The sequence below is a fragment of the Achroia grisella genome, unplaced genomic scaffold (genome assembly GCF_030625045.1).
Source record: "Achroia grisella isolate CSIRO2021 unplaced genomic scaffold, CSIRO_AGI_Agris_v1 utg786, whole genome shotgun sequence".
NCBI lineage: Eukaryota > Metazoa > Arthropoda > Insecta > Lepidoptera > Pyralidae > Achroia > Achroia grisella.
In genome coordinates this window covers 192713-212983 of record NW_026713025.1, presented here as the reverse complement: position 1 = coordinate 212983, position 20271 = coordinate 192713, and the positions used below count along the sequence as shown (strand labels likewise).

At 38.9% G+C, this 20271-nt stretch overlaps 2 protein-coding genes across 2 annotated transcripts; both read left to right on the top strand.

Annotated features, from left to right (window-relative positions):
* The first annotated feature begins 1042 nt into the window (after positions 1 to 1042).
* On the top strand, positions 1043 to 3600 carry LOC131851583 (sterol carrier protein 2-like). The gene is made up of 2 exons (XM_059202095.1): positions 1043 to 2192; positions 3376 to 3600. Exons 1-2 carry the CDS (start codon positions 1086 to 1088, stop codon positions 3484 to 3486), a joined length of 1218 nt encoding a protein of 405 aa, XP_059058078.1. The 5' UTR covers positions 1043 to 1085; the 3' UTR covers positions 3487 to 3600.
* A 101-nt stretch (positions 3601 to 3701) lies between these two features.
* LOC131851584 (sterol carrier protein 2-like) lies at positions 3702 to 6791 on the top strand. Its single transcript, XM_059202096.1, has 2 exons — positions 3702 to 5170; positions 6673 to 6791. Exons 1-2 carry the CDS (start codon positions 4058 to 4060, stop codon positions 6781 to 6783), a joined length of 1224 nt encoding a protein of 407 aa, XP_059058079.1. The 5' UTR covers positions 3702 to 4057; the 3' UTR covers positions 6784 to 6791.
* Positions 6792 to 20271: the final 13480 nt, after the last annotated feature.

Genomic DNA, 20271 nt, shown 5'->3' with positions numbered 1-20271 from the left:
CGTGAATGTATTATATATATGTATATATAATGATAATATCTCAGGACAATTTACACAGCGCCAAGTAGCCCAAACTAAGCAGAGCTTGTGTGGGTGGTGGCTCTATGGGTACTAGACAACTGATATGGATACATGGATACATTTTTTTTGTAAATAAATACATATTATACATAGAAAACACCCAGACCGATACAAACAATCATACTCATGAATACAAATGTTTGTACCGCGCGAGGAATCGAACCCGCGACCATCGGATAGTAAAGCGGAGTGCTAAACCACTAGACCACCGAGGCTGTATAATAATATAATTACTATTTAGTCCTGTACTGTATATATTCATACGTTCTCAATATCATAATAGCAATATTTTATACATTAAATTAGCAATGGTGACTAAAATATATTATTAAAAGGGGTCCCTTTAGGCAAAGTTCCGAAGATATTGGCAGCGCTCCCTCTTTGAATGGCTACACTAATTCTTTGTCCGAGGTAGCTGCCAGTTCTTCGGTCTATTGAATTGTATGCTGTATGTTCTTGTCATTGAACGTATATATAACGAACACGACATTATTGCGCGGAACTATTTCAAACTTGAGTCTGTCATATCTAAAAAAAAAAAAACAAATCATAAACCACTGAATTCCATTTATAAATAAATAACAGTTTAAACTTTTGTTTTCTTCAAATAGTCTGTGAATAATATGACGTCTAAGGTCAAAGTCCCCGCAAACAATGAAAGATAATCTAGGTCCGGGGATAACGCGGGAGAGCGAGCTCAGTAATTGAGTCGGCCGATACGGAGGATAATGTGAAACACAAATGTAAGTGGTCCATCTATTCGTAGGTGTTTGACCTCTAATCGCTTTTATTATCAACTCTCTGCTCTCACATATTGGAACTTCTTATCTTTTCCACATTATTATATCTCGTATTTTGCTCAGAGTTCAGGTACAATTTATCTGGGACATGATAATGTTATCAGTCTGTTTACAATGATAAATGAATACAAACTAAATATAACAAACACATTGACGAGTGCATTAGTATCTCACTGTAAATGAACCAGCGCGCACGTATTCATCATGTTACGGAAGGTGTTCGTGGTTGGAGTGGGCATGACGAAGTTTGCCAAACCGGGCTCCATAGGAGACTACCCTGATTTTGGGAAGCAAGCAGTGCTGGAAGCTCTACAGGACGCCGGCCTCAAGTATGACGTGATACAGCAGGCGGTGTGCGCATACGCCGCCGGAGACTCCACCAGCGGGCAGCGGGTGCTGTACCAGGTCGGGATGACCGGCATTCCCATTTACAATGTCAACAACAACTGCTCGACGGGTTCTAGTGGCCTATTTCTCGGGAAACAACTCATTGAAGGGGGCATAGTGGATGTCGCTCTAGTGCTGGGCTTTGAGAAAATGGCTTCGGGAGCGCTCAAAGGATCTCGTTTCCCCGATAGAGCTCCGGCTACCGGTGTACATCAGGAGAAAATGAGGGAAATGACAGAGGTACCTCCTGGTCCTCTGACACCGCAATATTTTGGAAACGCTGGTATAGAACATATGAAGAAATACGGCACCACCGAGGTACATTTCGCAAAAGTAGCAGCAAAAAATCACAGACATGGTGCAAAGAATCCTAGAGCTCAGAGTACGAGAGCATATACGGTCGAAGAAGTACTGAGTTCTAGAAAGATCTTCGGACCGCTGACTAAGCTGCAGTGCTGCCCCACCAGCGACGGCGCGGCGGCTGCGATAATCATGTCGGAGGATGCCGTCATCCGTAACGGTCTCCAAAACAATGCCGTCGAAATAATTGGCATGGAAATGGCTACGGACCCATCGAGTACGTTTCAAGACAAGAGTTTTATGAAACTAGCTGGTTACGACATGACGCGCCTGGCGTCTTCACGTCTGTATGCGAAAACTGGAATCACTCCGAAACAAATCGATGTGGTGGAGCTTCACGACTGCTTTTCTTGTAACGAACTGATCACCTACGAAGGTTTGCAGTTGTGCGCAGAGGGCGAGGCTGGCAAGTTCATCGATGCGGGAGCCAATACTTATGGCGGGCAAGTGGTCGTGAACCCGAGTGGAGGACTGATCGCTAAAGGGCATCCGCTCGGAGCCACTGGCCTGGCGCAGTGTGCTGAGCTTTGCTGGCAGTTGCGGGGGAAAGCTGGCGCTAGACAAGTAAGTAATTTTATATAATTCAAGTAATCACTACATGATATAAATCAAAGTCGCTGTCGCTGTCTGTCCGTCCCTATGTATGCTTAAATCTTTAAAACTACGCAACGGATTATGATGCGGTTTTTTTATGTAAATAGATAGAGTGATTCAAGAGGAAGGTTTATATGTACAATACATGTACACCCGGGCGAAGCCGGGACGAGTATCTAGTTTAATAATATGTCAAATGACTTAAAAACATAAAAAATATTTATTCTAAAATGTAACTGGAAGCCAAATTTAGCAATGAATACAACGGTGCATGGGCGACAGCTACTTACAAGTATTTTTCCTATAAACGTTGTAATGAATAACAATAGATCAGTACCGAATACAAAAGATATACGTGTAAGTATAAATACAATAAGAAGCCTTACAGCTGAGAGAAATCTTTCAAGACAGGTTCTGTGTGTAGATTTAATTATAGACGCGGTCTGTATACATGTACAAGCCGGGAATAATGTAATGTTCTATTAGTAACGTCGCTAGTACCTACATAATATTTAGAAACAAGCTTCGGCCCGTGACATCGTTCAGACGATCTGGATGTATGAATTATGCTGGACAAAATACAAACTCCTATTTCTCTTCCATATGTCAGATAATATACTGATTCGTTGATATCTAGAGATAATCGTAGAACCTATGTATGAATAGAATAAGAATAGAAATCATTTATTCAAATAAACTTACATTGAAACACTTTTGAATGATAAACATTTTTTTTCAATCTACCGCTCATTCGGAAAGCTGTCTCATCATAAGAAGAATGCGATATGTGATATTATATGCAATTTTATTTTCATATAACATAATAGTTCTCTATGAAAACACAATGGTCATTGTTTCCCACAGTCTCGATCAGCACAGGAAAGACTAGACGAACCATTGGCGAAACTCTAACAGAATTATTATACACAAGAGTCGACATAAAATGTTTATTAATTTCTTTTTATAATTTTGAACCATTCTAATATTAGTAGTTCTAATTTACAATAATAGAATTAATATAAGATAACACAATACTGTTGTATTGGTACAATCTCGATTTTGTTTGTATTTATCGCAATTGATTTTGGAATTAAATATGGATTGTTGCCTTTTATATGGACTGAACTGACTGTTGTTCTTGTATACAATGCAGGTGCCGGACGCTCGCATCGCGCTGCAGCACAACCTGGGCCTGGGGGGAGCTGTCGTCATAGCGCTGTACAGGAAAGGATTCACGGACTACGCCGGCCTCTCCAAACTCTGAACCGATCTGAATAAAGCAGCCAACAAAAACAGGGAGTGTGATATTTCAAAATGTTATAAAAAATATTGTGATCAGCTAACATTCATATTTGGCGAACAATGATATCAAAATGTTCTCATTTTTTCTATTTATATATTAAACAATATCGTAAATTGCTTATTTAATTTTCCACATTGAATGCTTGTAGCGTTGAGTGGTAATTGTATACGTATAGGAAAACATTTAATGAAATATAATAATGTAGGTTATTCTTTATTTATGACACCGTTTTTAGTATTTTCATCCAACTTCTAAAAAGAAGGTTCTCAGGTCATTTTGGTATATATATCTTTCCTTTATTACATAAAAAAAGACAAAGTCATATTCGTATAATTATTGGTATATCTTATCACATATATAATAACAATATTATGATGCTGCATGTCATGACAAGATCTTTTAATAAGAATCATGGAACATTTAGAGATAATTGTTATCATTTTTAGTGTTATAACCGAGTAATAATTATAAAAATACGTTCACAAGTACATCAGTAATTAAATATAATTCAGTGGGCGCGCACATATCTACAATGGGCAGGAAAGTGTACGTGGTAGGAGTTGGTGTTACAAAGTTTGCCAAGCCGGGCACCATCGGAGACTATCCGGAATTTGGCAAGCAAGCGGTGGTAGAGGCGCTGCGAGACGCCGGCGTGGAGTACGAGGCGGTGCAGCAGGCGGTGTGTGCGTACGTCGCCGGCGACTCCACCAGCGGCCAGCGGGTCCTCTACCAGGTCGGAATGACGGGCGTGCCCATCTACAACATCAACAACAGCGGAGCTACCGGTGGCAGCGCTCTCTTCCTCGCCAAACAGCTCGTGGAGGGAGGTATCATTGATGTAGCACTAGTTCTGGGCTTTGAGAAAATGAATCCTGGAGCACTGAAAGTCTCTGTCTTTGATGATAGAGCTTCCTCTTTTGATATACACATGGAAAAAATTATAGATTTAGTAAAGAATAAAGTACCTCGTGTACCAATGGCGGCGCTTATTTTTGGTAATTCTGGAATAGAACACATGAAAAAATATGGAACTACCGAAGTACATTTTGCCAAAATAGCGGCCAAAAATCATAGTCATGCATTGAAAAACCCGAAAGCTTTTAATACAAAAGCGTATACAGTTAAAGACATACTGAATTCTAAAAAAATTCATGGGCCACTTACAAAACTGCAGTGTTGTCCTACGAACGACGGCGCATCAGCAGCCGTCCTCATGTCGGAGGCTGCGGTGGTACGTTACGGGCTCCAACACAAAGCGGTTGAAATCGTTGGCATAGAGATGGCGACGGATACACCAAACGTATTTCAAGAGCCGAGTTTTATGAGAATAGCCGGTTCGGATATGACTCGTCTAGCGGCGAGGCGGCTCTACACAAAGACCGGAATTAGTCCAAAGCAGATAGACGTGGTCGAACTCCACGACTGCTTCTCTTGTAACGAGCTCGTCACCTACGAGGACCTGCAGCTGTGCGGGCAGGGCGAAGGCGGTAAATTCGTGGATGCTGGCGCGAACACTTACGGCGGACAAGTGGTTGTGAACCCGAGCGGGGGTCTGATCGGTAAAGGACACCCGCTGGCCGCCACCGGCGTGGCGCAGTGCGCCGAGCTGTGTTGGCAGCTGCGCGGGGAAGCCGGCGCCAGACAAGTAAGCTATACCTACACAGTTGTTTGTCTGAAGCGCAATCTATTTGTTACACACAAATTTAAACAGTAATTATCTTATCTATGTACTGATTATCGAACTGCATCTATTTACTTCTGAGATTAAATACGATATTTTGCAGCAAACACTAGTTACTGTTACGTTTTGTCATGAAACTGTTCCTGACATGGTTAAACATATAGTCATGTAATATAAATGACCGTACACAAACTTTACAAGAATTAATATATTAATGAATGAATTCTTATTTTCAAAATATGTACTATCTTTTATTGGGCATTACTTATGAAACGCCTTTTCAATATTAGTTGTTTGATCAGTTTTATTCCTTAATTCTATGTTTATCAAGTATAATTATTTGTTTATATAAAATTTTAATCACCAAATAAATAAATAACCCAGGACAATTAACATAGCGCCATCTAGTCTCACGGTAAGCAAAGCTCGTGTTATGGGTACTAGACAACTGATATGAATGTTTAGATTTTTTTGTAAATACATACTTATTATACATAGAAAACACCCAGACTGATACAAACAGTCATACTCATGAATAAAAATGTTTGCACCGTGCGAGGAATCGAACCGGCGACCATCGGAAGTAAAGCGGTGTATGAAACCGCTAGACCACTGAGGCCATCTAATGTTTAGAAAACAATTTTCATCATTATCATCATCATCATTACATAGTATAAAACAAAGTCGCTGTCGCCGTCTGTCCCTATGTATGATTAAATCTTTAAAACTACGCAACGGATTTTGAAGCGGATTTTTTAATAGATAGAGTGATTCTAGAGGAAGGTTTATATATATAATAATGAGTGCGTAGCGATTTCTATGTTGATTATCGCATGCCTCTTACTTGTTATACTGTAATTACTTATATAAAAAAAACATCTATTCAAAAGAGCAACACACAAGTTTCTTGCTCATTCTTCTTGTGATGAATCTGCATTCCGAATGAGTGGTAGAATCAAAATATGACTATTCATAAGTGCTGGTAATGAGTTTATTTGAATTAAGATTATTTATATTTTTAATACATGTACACCCGTGCAAAGTTATCATAATATAACGACAGTAAAGAAGACAAAGGTTATCTATCACTTAAAGCAGTGGGCGGTGAGTTTCGTTGGGTCGTGTATGTTCAGTGCCTACTGTCGCCTGTACTCTCACATTACCTACCGATACGTTCTCGGTGTGTTCTCATGAACACAAATAGAATAAAATATAAAATAATTTATTCAAATAAACTTATATTTAATCACTTTTGAATAGTCATCACATTTTTTTTCAATCTACCGCTCATTCGGAAAGCTGTAATGGCTACTCTTTTAAATAATTTTGAGGTTATTTTACACTAGCTGTACCCGCGACTTCGTCCGCGTGATATAAAACTTTATTTTTCTAAAATAAAAGCAGCCTCGTATGAGTCTGTAATAGACCTACGTGAATAAAGATGTTGAATGAATATATCGTTTCAGGTGCCGAATGCGCGTCTCGGTCTGCAGCACAACCTGGGACTGGGCGGCGCTGCTGTCGTGGCACTGTACCGTAGGGGGTTCACCGACCACACTTCACACTCCAAACTTTAAAACATCAATTTGTAAAGTGCTAATTAAATATTTTCTCTCTATCATCAATTATTACGTGAGCCAAAAACTTTGTATCGCTGTATACAAAAATTGTGCTGCTCCGTCCGCACAATTTTAATACGTTTTCGTTCCTTTCCGCACTTTTCGTTTTATTTGTTATGAGTATTAAACAACTGATATAAATACTTAGTTTTTTTTGTAAATACATACACAATGTACATAGAAAGTACTCAGAAAGATACAAACAATCATACTCATAAATACAAATGTTTGTGCCGTGCGAGGAATCGAATCCGCAACCATCGGAAGTAAAACGTGCTAAACCGCTAGACTAACGAAGCCGTCGTAAAATATTGAGAAAATTCCCAGTTAGAGTTTATAATTTATCTGCCACCTCTTATTATATATATAAATTTCAGCTTTATTAAAGTAACGTAAGTTTATTCATAAAATAGTATAGTTTAGGGGTCCGGCGGGGGGTTGGAACCACACTACGTGTCTGGCAATGAGCAGCGCAAGTTATAATACTGCTACGAACAATATATAAAAAAATAGACTTTCTTAAAATAACGAATTGGATACGAAAATTTTTACACCTTTGCTACCTGGTACCTGCCAAAGGAACCACGATCCAGGTTTCATGTTTGGGGATCGTTCTTACCTGTGTTGGGGACACACATATAAGAACTTACACGTTTACTAAAATGACGTATGTCTGGCCGTCGTGGACTCTTTCTCTATACATAGATAAACAATTTTTTTTCTTAAAAACGAACTAAATTAAATATTTACATTATAATATAGATATAATAATTTTTACAATTGTATAATATTATAATGTAATATGCTATCTGAAAGACAGAATAATGTAATTATTCAAACAATATATAATTTTGTATGTCTGCACAAGGCGGATTGTAACTATATGTACCACTTTATAACCTCTGTGCACACCACATTCCTCGCAAAATAAACAATTTCATTTCACTGTATATGAAAGCAAATACATTTTTATCTCAATAATTCTACCATCACTTTGATCTATCTCCAAATAGTTGGTACTGTCGTGCTCCCGCTTGGCATTTAATGCATTACAAGTTACTCGTATTTGAAATAACGAAATTCGTAGTGCGGTCAGGTTGGGCACGAGGCGGCCGCGCGGGATATTTCCCGAGGGAACGCGCTCTCTTATCAACTTGAATCTTAACAGCTTATTGAATATCCCACGTCTTGCGACCTGACTCCCTCGCAACCCGCCAGCCTTCCACTTTCATGCAACTCTTCATCCATTACTTATAGTGATTCACACCATAGAAATATGTTAAGTTTTTAAGGTATATCGAATGATAAACGAGCTGGCCTCCCATCTGATGGTAAACAGTAACTGCCGTCTATATATATGAACAACAATACGGACTTATTATCACACTCAATGACATATGAATGTGGATGGCTATAAGGGCAGAGGAAGGCCGAAAAAGAGATAGATGACTGTGTGAAAGATGATATGGTGAGAAAGGGAGTACATAACTAGATGACTGCGAACAGGGATGAATGGAAGCGAAAAACATATTACGACGACCACAAATAAATGAGATAAGGAAGAAGCAGATGATGATGACTAATATTATCTGACCAACAACCGAATTACAGGACTTTACAGCAATTATATACTAAAGGATGTTTTTCAGGAATGGTTTATTAAGATTTCCTAAGTGTCAGCAACGCGCACGTGACACCCCGGTGTCTCAGGTGTCTACAGTCTACGGTAACCACTGCCATCAAATAGACTATGTGCCCGATTGCCATCTTTGTGACATAAAAAGAACATTGTTTGATTTTTTTATAAGATGAGAATCTTGATTGTATTGTTGGAAGTATAATGCTGGCCATCGTAGAATTAGTTGTTTGTACATTTTTATAGAATATGTCACTATACAATAAATCCTGATCTTTTAAAGTGTAAAAGATCAGGATTTTTTTGTAATGTCAACCTGTAAACTTTATCATTTTAATATTTAACCCACTGCTGCTTTCTCTTATTTCCAAAATGTATATCAAAAATAGGTGATTCCCATCTAATTGTTATTAATACAATAACTTAAATAATTACTAGCAGCGCCTGCGGTTTCATCCGCACGACATTTATAGCCTAGATGTTATTCTGATATATACATTACTGTAAAACTTCATCAAAATCTGTTTAGTAGTTTTTGCGTGAAAGTGTAACAAATTTCCATCCATACTCACAAACTAATGTATTTATAATATTAATAACAAGATGTGTAATGCATTCGTTAGCGAATCTGAAACTGAATCTGTGACCATTCACGTTTTGTCTCTGACCCCTGAAACCCTTGCGTTGCAGTGTTGCAGTCTTAACATTTTATATTGGGCCACAGATTCATACTGCGCCTGAACAACATACTTCATAATGATTACATTCAAAACATTATAACAAACTATATATGTGCCAAGTGGAGAAGTTTAATGTTACTCGGATGTGTATCAACACTTGCTGCACTCATATATGTGCTAGTAACGTTGACGTGAGACACATCCCAAACTCACTTTATTAGGGAGTTGTTCACGTTTACATTCCAAATGAGCTAGCCCCCCCCCCTCCCACTCCTCTGCCCCCTCAGTCCCCGCGTTCATCCCCGGCGCCACTACAGCGATGCACAATAGCAGCGGCAACACAACGAGCCGACTCTTTGTTCTCACAGCGCCGTGCCATGTTTAATTAAACTGATGCAGTGTACCCACTCACATCTTACACTGAATGCAAAGATGGACGTGCCGGTACAGTTCATTGTAATCGCCACGACTTTGCGCAATGAAGTACATATTATTTAATTAATCATTAAACAACAGTTAGTTTTAAAGATTTAAGCATACATAGGGACAGACAGCGACAGTGACTTTGTTTTATACTATGTAGTGATGTAACAGTAAGCAAATCAAGAAACGGATAATTAGAATTCGTCCGCGCAGTCACAACTAAAACGGAGATGTTTATTTGATGACAAATTTTGAAACATACGCATCCCTTCAGGCTGTAATAGCTGTGTCACACTGTCGGGTCGACTGGTAGAGATCTCTTATAGAGATATGTCCACTTTTGCTCACTCTGTATATAATTAAGTTTACTACTGTATTTAAAGTGTAATAAAATATATATTAGGTCCTAATATATGAAATCGACGTTTCGTAAGGGAGTAACCTAAAGTCGAATCTTTCAAAATATAATATATTTATTTAAACAAAGTATAATGTACCATTGCTATTTATGCACTTTTGCCATCTCATAGGTAGTTCATTGATCTCTTTACTAAAAAAACATTCGGACGGGAATCAATAAAATCTTTGAAGGCGCTTTGGACTGCCCCATCGGAAATGATTCAAATCAAATCGAAATTTGGAGAACTTCTTGAAGTTCTCCAAATTTTGAAGTTATAAAAAAAAACCCGACGTGACGACAGTGACCCAAAGTTCGAGCTCCTAGCGGTGCCCCCAGAGTAAAGTCGTATCCGTCAGGCGAGAGTTGCCCTTCAGCCGCTCCACAAGTCCTTCCTTGGTTTGGAGTGCTATCTGCCCTCGCCCCCTATCGTCCGGTGAAGCTGTAAAGGCCAGATGCGGCCAACAGTATTAGAGTAGTCCGAAAAAAAAAACCATGACACTATGCAGATGTTCAAAAGATTCTCTAGCCGTTTAACACCATACCATATCTCGAATAAGAAATATCGCTGTAGCTGTCTGTCCGTCCCTATGTAGGCTTAAATCTTTAAAAGTACGCAACGGATTTTGAAGCGGTTTTTTAGTAGATAAAGTGATTCAAGAAGTTTATATGTATAATACATGTATACCCGTGCGATGCCGGGGCGAGTGGCTAGTATTTCATTAAACTATATATCCAAATGAACAATAATGTCGATAAGCAACATTAAATATAAAATACGCGTTACAGCAGCGGTCCATCTCGTACAGGTAGTGGGGTAGTGGGGTAGCAGGTGGTACGCAGGGCTGCAATAAAGCTTACATAGCCCTTACGGCGCGGCGGCGTGTCAGTTCCATTATAGGCTTTTATTTTACGGCTCGCATCTAATGATGGCAACCGGAAACAACGAATTTGTGTAGCCTTTACGCATCCGCGCCCAACGATTTTCATACGATTCCAATATAAGTACAACAAAATTGGAAACAAAAATGGTGAACTATATTGGAATTTGTTTTTTAAGGGAGTGTGTACACGTCCCTTTAAGGTTTAGGTCTAAGACCTACTTTGTTGAGAACTTGGGAGCTCGTAATTAAACAGTCGACAGACAGAATGGAAGTGTGTTTATTATATTTTTTTTTCGGACTACTCTAATGCTGTTGACCGCAGCTGGCCATTACAGCTTCTTGGACGATAGGGGGCGAGTGCAGATGGCACTCCAAACCAAAGGAAGGATTTATGGAGCGGCTGAAGGCCAACTCCCGCTTGACGGATACGACTTTAGTCTGTGGACACCGCTAGGGGTTCGAACCTCGGCTTAGGCCGTCGTAATATCGATCCCCGTTTGAATTGGATGGGGGATCGATCGGTGTGGCTTTATTATAGAAATATTCGGGTCTTATATACGATATTACACGTGTCGCTTTTAAGCGCAGCTGCGTTTCTAATGTACACGTGCCGTGCGAATAAAGATTCTAGGAAGTTGCGTGGACGTGGACGGTGGCACGTGTAGAAAGTGTGTTGCTACTGTTTAAAAATGTTGGACCGGATTAGTTCGAGTTGTGAACGTAGGTATTGTGACCTAAAAATAATACTGGTGAACAGAAGGTTTGTTTTCTTCATTTCTTTTTTCTATTTTTAGTATTTATATGTCTCCGAGTATGAAGAAAATACTGGGAGATTGCTAATAGCTTCAATTTTTTATATGCACACAGTTTTATCATTTTGACGAAAAAGTATCGAGCTCGATATAGGTTGTCGTAATTTTTCACACACATATTCACTACAAATATAGCAAAAATAATCGGGATTAATTAATAATTTATAATTACACAACATATTATTGACGGAGCGATGTCGAAAACAACAGCAGAATATATATTAAATCACAAATAAGTTGAACATTTGCTATGTTCAACTTATTTGTGATTATGAGGGAAGTTAGATGGAACTCAAAAACTAAAGCTGTGAGATAAAAATCATTGTTATATTCAAAGAATTAATAATAATTAATTCGAGGTAGAAACGGAATAAAATCGAAGGAAATAATCAATTATTATTTTTTTGGTGGCCATGAATATAAAGATCTGATTAAAAGTGCTGTGTGTTGAACATTACGAGTACAATGGAACTGTGCTGTAATTATCAATTTAGTCCAATACAATATCACATATGTACCAGAATGTTCCAATCGAATGACCTCAAGGAATACAACTCAAGAAGAATCTAAACTGTATGAGATGTTTCCGTGCGGAGTAAAGATGTACGGACCGAGTATTTACTAGTTTGATCGATTGGAAGAGATCTCCTCTAGATATATGTGCACCTTTACAACTACATAACGTTGTACCATATCAGGTTCCCCTAGAAACTATCGTGATAAATTCATGGTGAATTTAGCACGATGGGCTAACCTGATCTGGTGCCCCGCCAGCGTAAACCGTTAGCGCAGGCGGGTGTACCATTCCATTATGATATGAAAAAAAAACTACATAAAATTTGTTAATTTAGAGTGCTATAAAGAATGTTTAACATCGAATAATATCAATATATGACAGCGACACTTGTCTGCAATTTATCAAGTCTCCAGCGTGACCGGGTCAACGTCCAGTCCGGCGAAGCTGTAAAGATTCATCAAATATTATTAATATTGCGCTCCAACTGATCGTGTGCCGCGATGTCGTGCCCAACTGTTTATTTGCCCTAAATTTATGAAGGTACATAAAGTCTACATGTACACACATATAGTAGTATATAGTAAGCCTCTTCGTACACTAGGCTACTCAAATCTTCTATACTGATGTTGTATAGTACATTAGTATCGAGTAGCGCACGGTCCGTACACACGACATTGTATTGCAAGATGCAAATCGGCTAGTCAGTCACTAATAGGCGTACCGGCTAAACAGATCACACGTTTACAAAATGTGTAATACTCCGCCATCTAGGAATACGCCGCGACTTATGTAGCGCTAATCTCGGCCGACAGGGAGCGCACGTCGCGCGCGACGTTACGGGACAACCGTCGGCGACGCGACTCGTGAACGAATCTAAGTGGATTTATATGGCGGTAGTCGCTTGGAGACTAAAATCGTAGTGCAGCAAGGGTCCTTCTGCGAGCCGCCGGGTTCGAGCCTCGAGCTTGTACTCCTTACCCGGCCATACTGCTGGGGTGAACCAACCCAGCGTCGTTCTTTTACGCCGTTAGTTGGCGAGGCCGGCTACTGCTATGTAACCGGCTGATGGAATAGTGTGGCGTTGAGGGGAATTAGTGTCGCTTGTCCGGCCAACTTTGTACGCCGCTCTGCCGCGAATGACGTGTTTCCACGATGGAGAAAAGGTCGCACGGGAGCGCGCGAGTTGCGTCCGGTGGGCGCGCATGAAGTGGGGCGAGTCCGCGAAGGTGTGCCTGTCGACAATTTGCTCCACCGTGAGGACCTTGAGATGGCTGGCGATCACGACATTGCGGACGTACCGTCCAGCATTTGTGCACGACACGCGATATTTTAAAATCGTGGAGTATCCAAGATTTGTGTAGCCTTGTGTACGAAGGGCCTTAGCTGGAGCCGGCGACGTTTCGTGCCACGGCATTTAATAGGGATTGTAATGGTTAATTAGGTGCGATACATTAAGATAATACTCTAACTTAGTAGTTTGTGTAAGAAAGTTGTTGTGGCGGGAATGTGTCAGCAGATACGGAGAAGACTGCGCACCGACGGTACACCTGTTTACTTACGAAGTATTATGAAGATGTAATTAACTATGTTCTTTATATTATTGTACAATGATATGAGTAGCATGTCTCAGATAACAAATATTATAAATGTGAAAGTAGGGACGTTTGTTACGCTTTCACCCAAAAACTACTGAACCGAACATCATGAAATTTGAGTGAATATGTTCACTCAAAAGTATCCTATGGGACATAGGACACTTTTGATTAAAAACAAACAAATATTTTTTATAAAACCAAAATAAAAAATTAAAATATCAATATTTTGCTACTTCAGCGCCATTTAAAAGTCAGTAATGAAGTTATGCAGCGTAGCCGCGGACAAAATCTAGTTTATATATATTTGCAATTAGATTGCTTAGATTTGTAGATAAGCTAGCGACTCAACTGATGAAACAGGTAACGCTGACTACCTTATGAACACAATAAAAATTATAAACAAAAAACTCTTTTGCACTGAACAAATTACAAAATATTAATTGGTCATAAGACCGATTGAATGACCGAAGAGAGTGAATACAAGAAAAAACTAAAGTGGTCATAGAACTTAACCGTCCACAGGCAGACCAGCAGACGTACCTACATGAGACAATGGAGACTATATTGGCCTTAATATTTGTATTAAGGGACTTTGGTCCCTTTTACAAAACTCTTATTTCACGAACACTTTAACATAGTATGGAGCGTTGGACATAGTCTGTGGTATGGTTCCGCAACATGCCGCTTCATTGCAGTCTCATTTAGCCAAACTGTACCTGCAGTTACCAGTTTAAATTTGGACAGCATTTAGACATTTCCAAATAGGGCAGGACTTTTGGTTACATGCAGAGAACTCTTCTTGTATTATATTATAGGGGACGAGTAAGATGTTTTAAAATACAACGGTTTACGATGCTCACCAAGATGGTCAACAATGAGTTTGATATAGTGGTTTAGGGTACCTTTATTTTACAAAATAAAGTTAAATTCCACGCGGATGAAGTGGCGAGAACAGCTAGTTTTTCTATAAACCGAAAAGTTCCGAACTGATACGATATTGAAACCATTTTCAGAATACTTTCTTAAAAGGTCGGCAATGCACTTGCGTTGCGGGTGCTTATGGGCGGCAGTAATCACCTACCATCACAGTACGACAGTACGTCCTTCTAATGGCGTGTAAATATTGCGCGGTAAGGAATCTCTGTGCAATACGTGGCGATGTGGACATCTGTAATTGAGTATTCAAGTCTCGCAGCGTGACGTCGCACCCCCGCCCTCGCTCTCCACCCACCCCCCCGCGCGGGCCTCACACCACACTACAAGAATGTACTATTATATTAAATTTTTACATGTGAACACGGCTGTTACCGGGATACTTGTATGTTGTATTATACACCGATCCACGCCATGTTCAGTATATTATTTATGAAACGTTACATTGGTATTCTACTGTTCTGTAAGGATGAATATGTACTTTATCATCTCAGACCGGAACACGTCCACTTCTGAACAAAGGCCTCCCTCAAAGATCTCCACGACGATCGGTCCTGCGCTGCTCGCATCCTCTACTTACTAAGTACATTTTCATCCTTACAATTCTTATTCTTCTCCTTCTTCTGGTTTCATCCCATTTCCATTTGGGGTCGGCTCTCCTAATTTCCCATCTCCAATGGTGTTTTGGACTGTTGCCGGCTCTATATTGCCGTTGTCCTTAAGGTCCTTACTAACATTGGTATTGTTCTATGTCCCATAGAATTATTTAACCTTCTACGACATTCTAATTTTATTCTATCAGAGAAGCATGTCTAGTGTGTTCTCTTAAAAGAAATATTAAAACATAATGTAGTGTTCATTTCAACTGAACCCACTAGATGCGTAGCCCAGTTTAAAAGAGAACGTTTATCGAACGAGAATATTATAAACGCGAAAGTTAGTAAGTATGGGTTAAATATAAGTATACAATAAGAATAGATCAGTCGTAGTGATAAGAGCAGACCAATCCCTACAAGCAACACTCGTTCACGAGTATGACGGATGAGCCAGTCATCACTGCGCTCGACCATATTTTAGGGAGCCCAATGACCCTATATATTTATAGGTATTGTGATTTTGACATCTCTTCTTCTATGTCTCACACAGCGGTAAAAATATTTGTGTTTTAATGAATGCTTAGCGTTTCTACGAATATTCTGGTGTATTGTGTGCGCTGTAGCTATGTTATGAGAGTCGAAGCAATTTCTTCATTAAACTGCCGCTATGCCGGGTGTCGGCTATATAAAGTGCTTTGTGTGAATTGTTAAGATGTGTAGGCGCGCGGAAGGGACCACTACGTTACATACTGCTCTGTACATGTATGTATGTACATGTACATAGGCTACAAGTGACAGGGCCGGCTCCGCTGACCAGGGCAAGGGGTGCGGGGGTCATGTGTGTCGAGTCCTTAAAGGTTCATATATTGTAGTAATCAATTAATACAGGACACTAGTAATACTTTGTTAATTATTTTAAAAATTTTAAAGCGGAAGTGAGGAAGTACCGTTCGCAGCTCTTCATTTTTCATTCACACAAAACGAAGGGCATGCAAAAGTAGAATCTTTGGTAGCGCCACCTCACGATTATTCTCAGCCCCTTAAGATTGAGAATATTTAACCGGGGGTTCTAGTTCAGGTTACGTAATACGTCTTTAACTTTTTGCACCCCGGCAAAGACTTTTAGAGCCGGCCCTCATATCCACAAAATATGCAGTATCTAAATGATACGATACTATATATAATATACTATATATATATATAATATAATATACTTATATATATCATTATATAACCAATATTTTATTTTTTTAGAGGATGATAATGGAATGGTGCACCCGCCTGCGCTAATGGAGACTTCATCACGATGGTTTCCAGGGGGAATCGCGTGGAGGTCGACCCGAAATGAATTAAATTTTTAAAACGGATTTTGAAGCGGTTCTTTTAATAGACAGAGTGATTCAAGAGGAAATATATAATACATGTACATCCGTGCGAAGCCGGGGCGAGTAGCTAGTATAAAATATTCGATACATTAGTCAAATTGTAGTTAAAGTTTAGATACTTAAGTAAGATTTCTAACTAAAGAAGATCAAAATTATATACACGCAATCAACTAGAGCTGGTGATGTTGTATATACATCTAGGTGTACTGGGGTCGAGTGCGACGGGGTGGGGGTCAGTGTAGTGAACATGCGGTTTTCGGTGCTGATTAATTGTGTTGTGTGCGGTGGGGCTGCAGGGGGCTGCGGCGGCCGGCCTTCATTACAGTTGCGAGAGCCCCGGCCCGGGCCCCTCGCAGACGACCGCTGCTGATTGCAGGGACCCACTACGTCCAGTCACTTCTAAAAGATTTGCTCTTTATATTGAATAGAAAAGAAAATCATTTATTCACATAAACTTGATTTAAGCAGTTTTGAATTAATAGTTATGATTTTTTTAATCTACCGTTCATTCGGAAAGCTGTCTCATCACAAGAAGAACGAGCAAAAACTTGCGTGTTGCTCTTTTAAATAAACATTGTAACTTTACATTTCCAAGTCGAAACGTGCGAATGTAAACCACCAACTAACAATAATTTATTATGGTCAGATATTAAATACACAGTGTTCAATACTGTAGGTAGGCATATAACCCCATTGCTAGCAATGGCATGTCACCCTAAATTCCCTGAATTTGTCCCTACCGGGGCACGTCTTATCATCCTCCACTGGTGCCCCGCCATTGTAATCTGTAATGTGGATTGATAACCCACAAAAAAATCTATCAATTTTTTTTTCCTCTTTTTTCCCTACCATGACGTGGACTGTTGCAAAGATCTCCTTACCGAGCCGACACACGCGAGAGACGCTCATAACCTAAAAGTAATAACGTATTATAAACCTAACGAGTATAAATAGAAACAGACTAATTCTAAAAATTTACGTCGCTATATATAAAGGCAACTACACATTATGAAATGAACAAAATATGAAATTAATTAACAAGAGTATAGTAACAAATAGTGAATATACAAATATATACCATAAATTAATTGATTAGAAGCTTAATGAATGCCAGTACAGGACTGCATCAAACTGTACGCTGATAAAGTATAAATAATAATAATTATTTAGGACAACAAGTATTTGACACATTCAGGGCATTTAATAAATCCAGAGGCAATTTAAATAATTTCGCTCACGTAATGCTTTTTATAAATCTCGGTTGATATCTCATTAATATTTAACATATCTGTAAAGTTATATATTAGTAACTTTGAAAGTAGCATTACAAAATTCAATCATGTTGTAGTTTTTTTTTATAACACGTAGGTGGCAAAAAGCATACGGCCCATCTGATGGTAAACGGTTACCGTAGCATATGAACGCCTGAAACACCAGGGGTGACACATGCACGTTGCCGACCCTTAAGAAACCTTAATATACCCTTCTTGAAAACCCCCATGCTGTAGTCTCGTGAGAAAATCTCGGCAGGTAGTTAATTCCACAATGTAATTCCCGCGTACACGCGGGCGGATGCTCCTCTGAAACCGCACTGTCAGAGACCACCTAGGTTGCAGCGTGTGGGGATGAATTCCCTGTCGATGGCGAGCGGTGCGATGGTAAAAGGTAGCCGTAGGCATCACGTCGAACAATTCATCAGAACACATTCCGTTATATATTCGGTAGAACACACGTAAAGTACTCAGCTATTGTTGACACGAGGTCGCAAGTTACGCTAATGATACAGTAACGGTATTTCTTTATTAGCATCAATAAAAATATCGTAACAAAGTGTGGGTGTACTTGACTGTAATATATCTTCGCCTTGTTACTTTGACATTTATTAATCCGGACTCCAGACAGACAAATAGCAGTATTTTTTATTGAAATAAACATTTGAATATATTTTTTTTTATTCTTATACTATCTCTGGAATGGGAATATACTCGGATAACGCGCTGTTATCAAACACAAGTTATATAATTTTAAATGATTATAATTGTGTAAATACAAACTAACACATTTTTTTTAACATATATGCTCATTCTTCTTGTGATGAGTCTGCGTTCCGAATGAGCGGTAGAATAAAAAAAATTGAAAAGTGCTTATATTAAGTTTTGTTGAATGAAGATTAATTTTATTTCTATTTTATGAAATCCACTTGTATTTTATAATGAATGTTGTAGGTTGTAAATATTTTTGTCTTATCTGTATTTAGCACAGAATAATTTATGAAACTAGAAATAGTATGGCTCAGTCAAATTTTGACCTACGCTTGAACAAAGCACATTATTTTCATTTAAAAAGATACAAATATGCGATTTTGCAGTGCAAACTAAAAATGTATCGAAAGGCGGTATATCTTATCATCGGTAAGTACAATTTTATGTTCTAATAATAAAAAATTACGTTGAGTTATATATATTTAGATGTGCAAATTAAAAAAATGAATGGTCGCGTGGTGTCATACAGCGCAGAGCACGACCAAACACAAACACCATCATGTAGTACTAACTACATGATGGAGTTTGTGTTTGTGTGAAGAAAAATAAATTATGTTTTTTTTTTGTATGGAGCGAATCACGTTTTAATTTTTTTCTTCAATTGTACAAATATGTTGGGTGTATGGCGTTGGTATATAATAGTTAGGGTCATTCTCTGTCCACTAAAAAATAAATCAGCCGCGGCCACTTGCAGCCGCGCGAGAAATCGCTCCATACAAAAAAAACATATTTTTTTTTTCAGACAATCTATCAAGTTTAGAAGAAATTTTACAAGAGTAAAAGTTGTCAGCAATGTCATAACACGTGATATAAAAAAAAATCGTATCGATATTGGAACTTTGTTGCCTATGTCCACCAATTTTCAATTTGGGCCGCCCGGCCGCCCTACTACTTGCACATCAGACCCGTTTCATTGGACTAATCTCGTGACAGACGTGTTAATTAAACGATAACGCACACTTAATGGACGCAACCAGACCAATTTGGTACCTAGAACACAAACTGTTTTTCTTTATCGTTAGTTACAAGTTACATTTATTTAGTCATGGATTCCACTTTCCTCTTTATTTTCGTATTTATTAACTGCAAATCTATATATATAAATATATATAACTCGAGAACGGCTGAACCGATTTGGCTAATTTTAGTCTTGAAATATTCGTGGAAGTCCAGGGAAGTTTTAAATGGTGATAAAATATAAATAAATGAAAATATTTATTTTCCCCAGAACGTTGTGACGCAATGACTTTTGCGCATTCTGTCGCACCTTTAGACGACCTCGGTGGTCTAGCGGTCTAGCACACCGCTTTACGTCCGATGGTCGCGGGTTCGATTCCTCGCACGGCACAAACATTTGTATTCATGAGTATGTATTGTTTGTATCGGTCTGGGTGTTTTCTATGTGTTATTCCCGTAACACAAGCTTTAGCTAGCTTAACTCGGGTCTAGATGGCGCTGTGTGAATTGTTATTAGATTATTATTATTATTATTATTAGATCTTACTTTGTGCAGGATGTTGGGCACAAACGACAGGTCAATAGATGG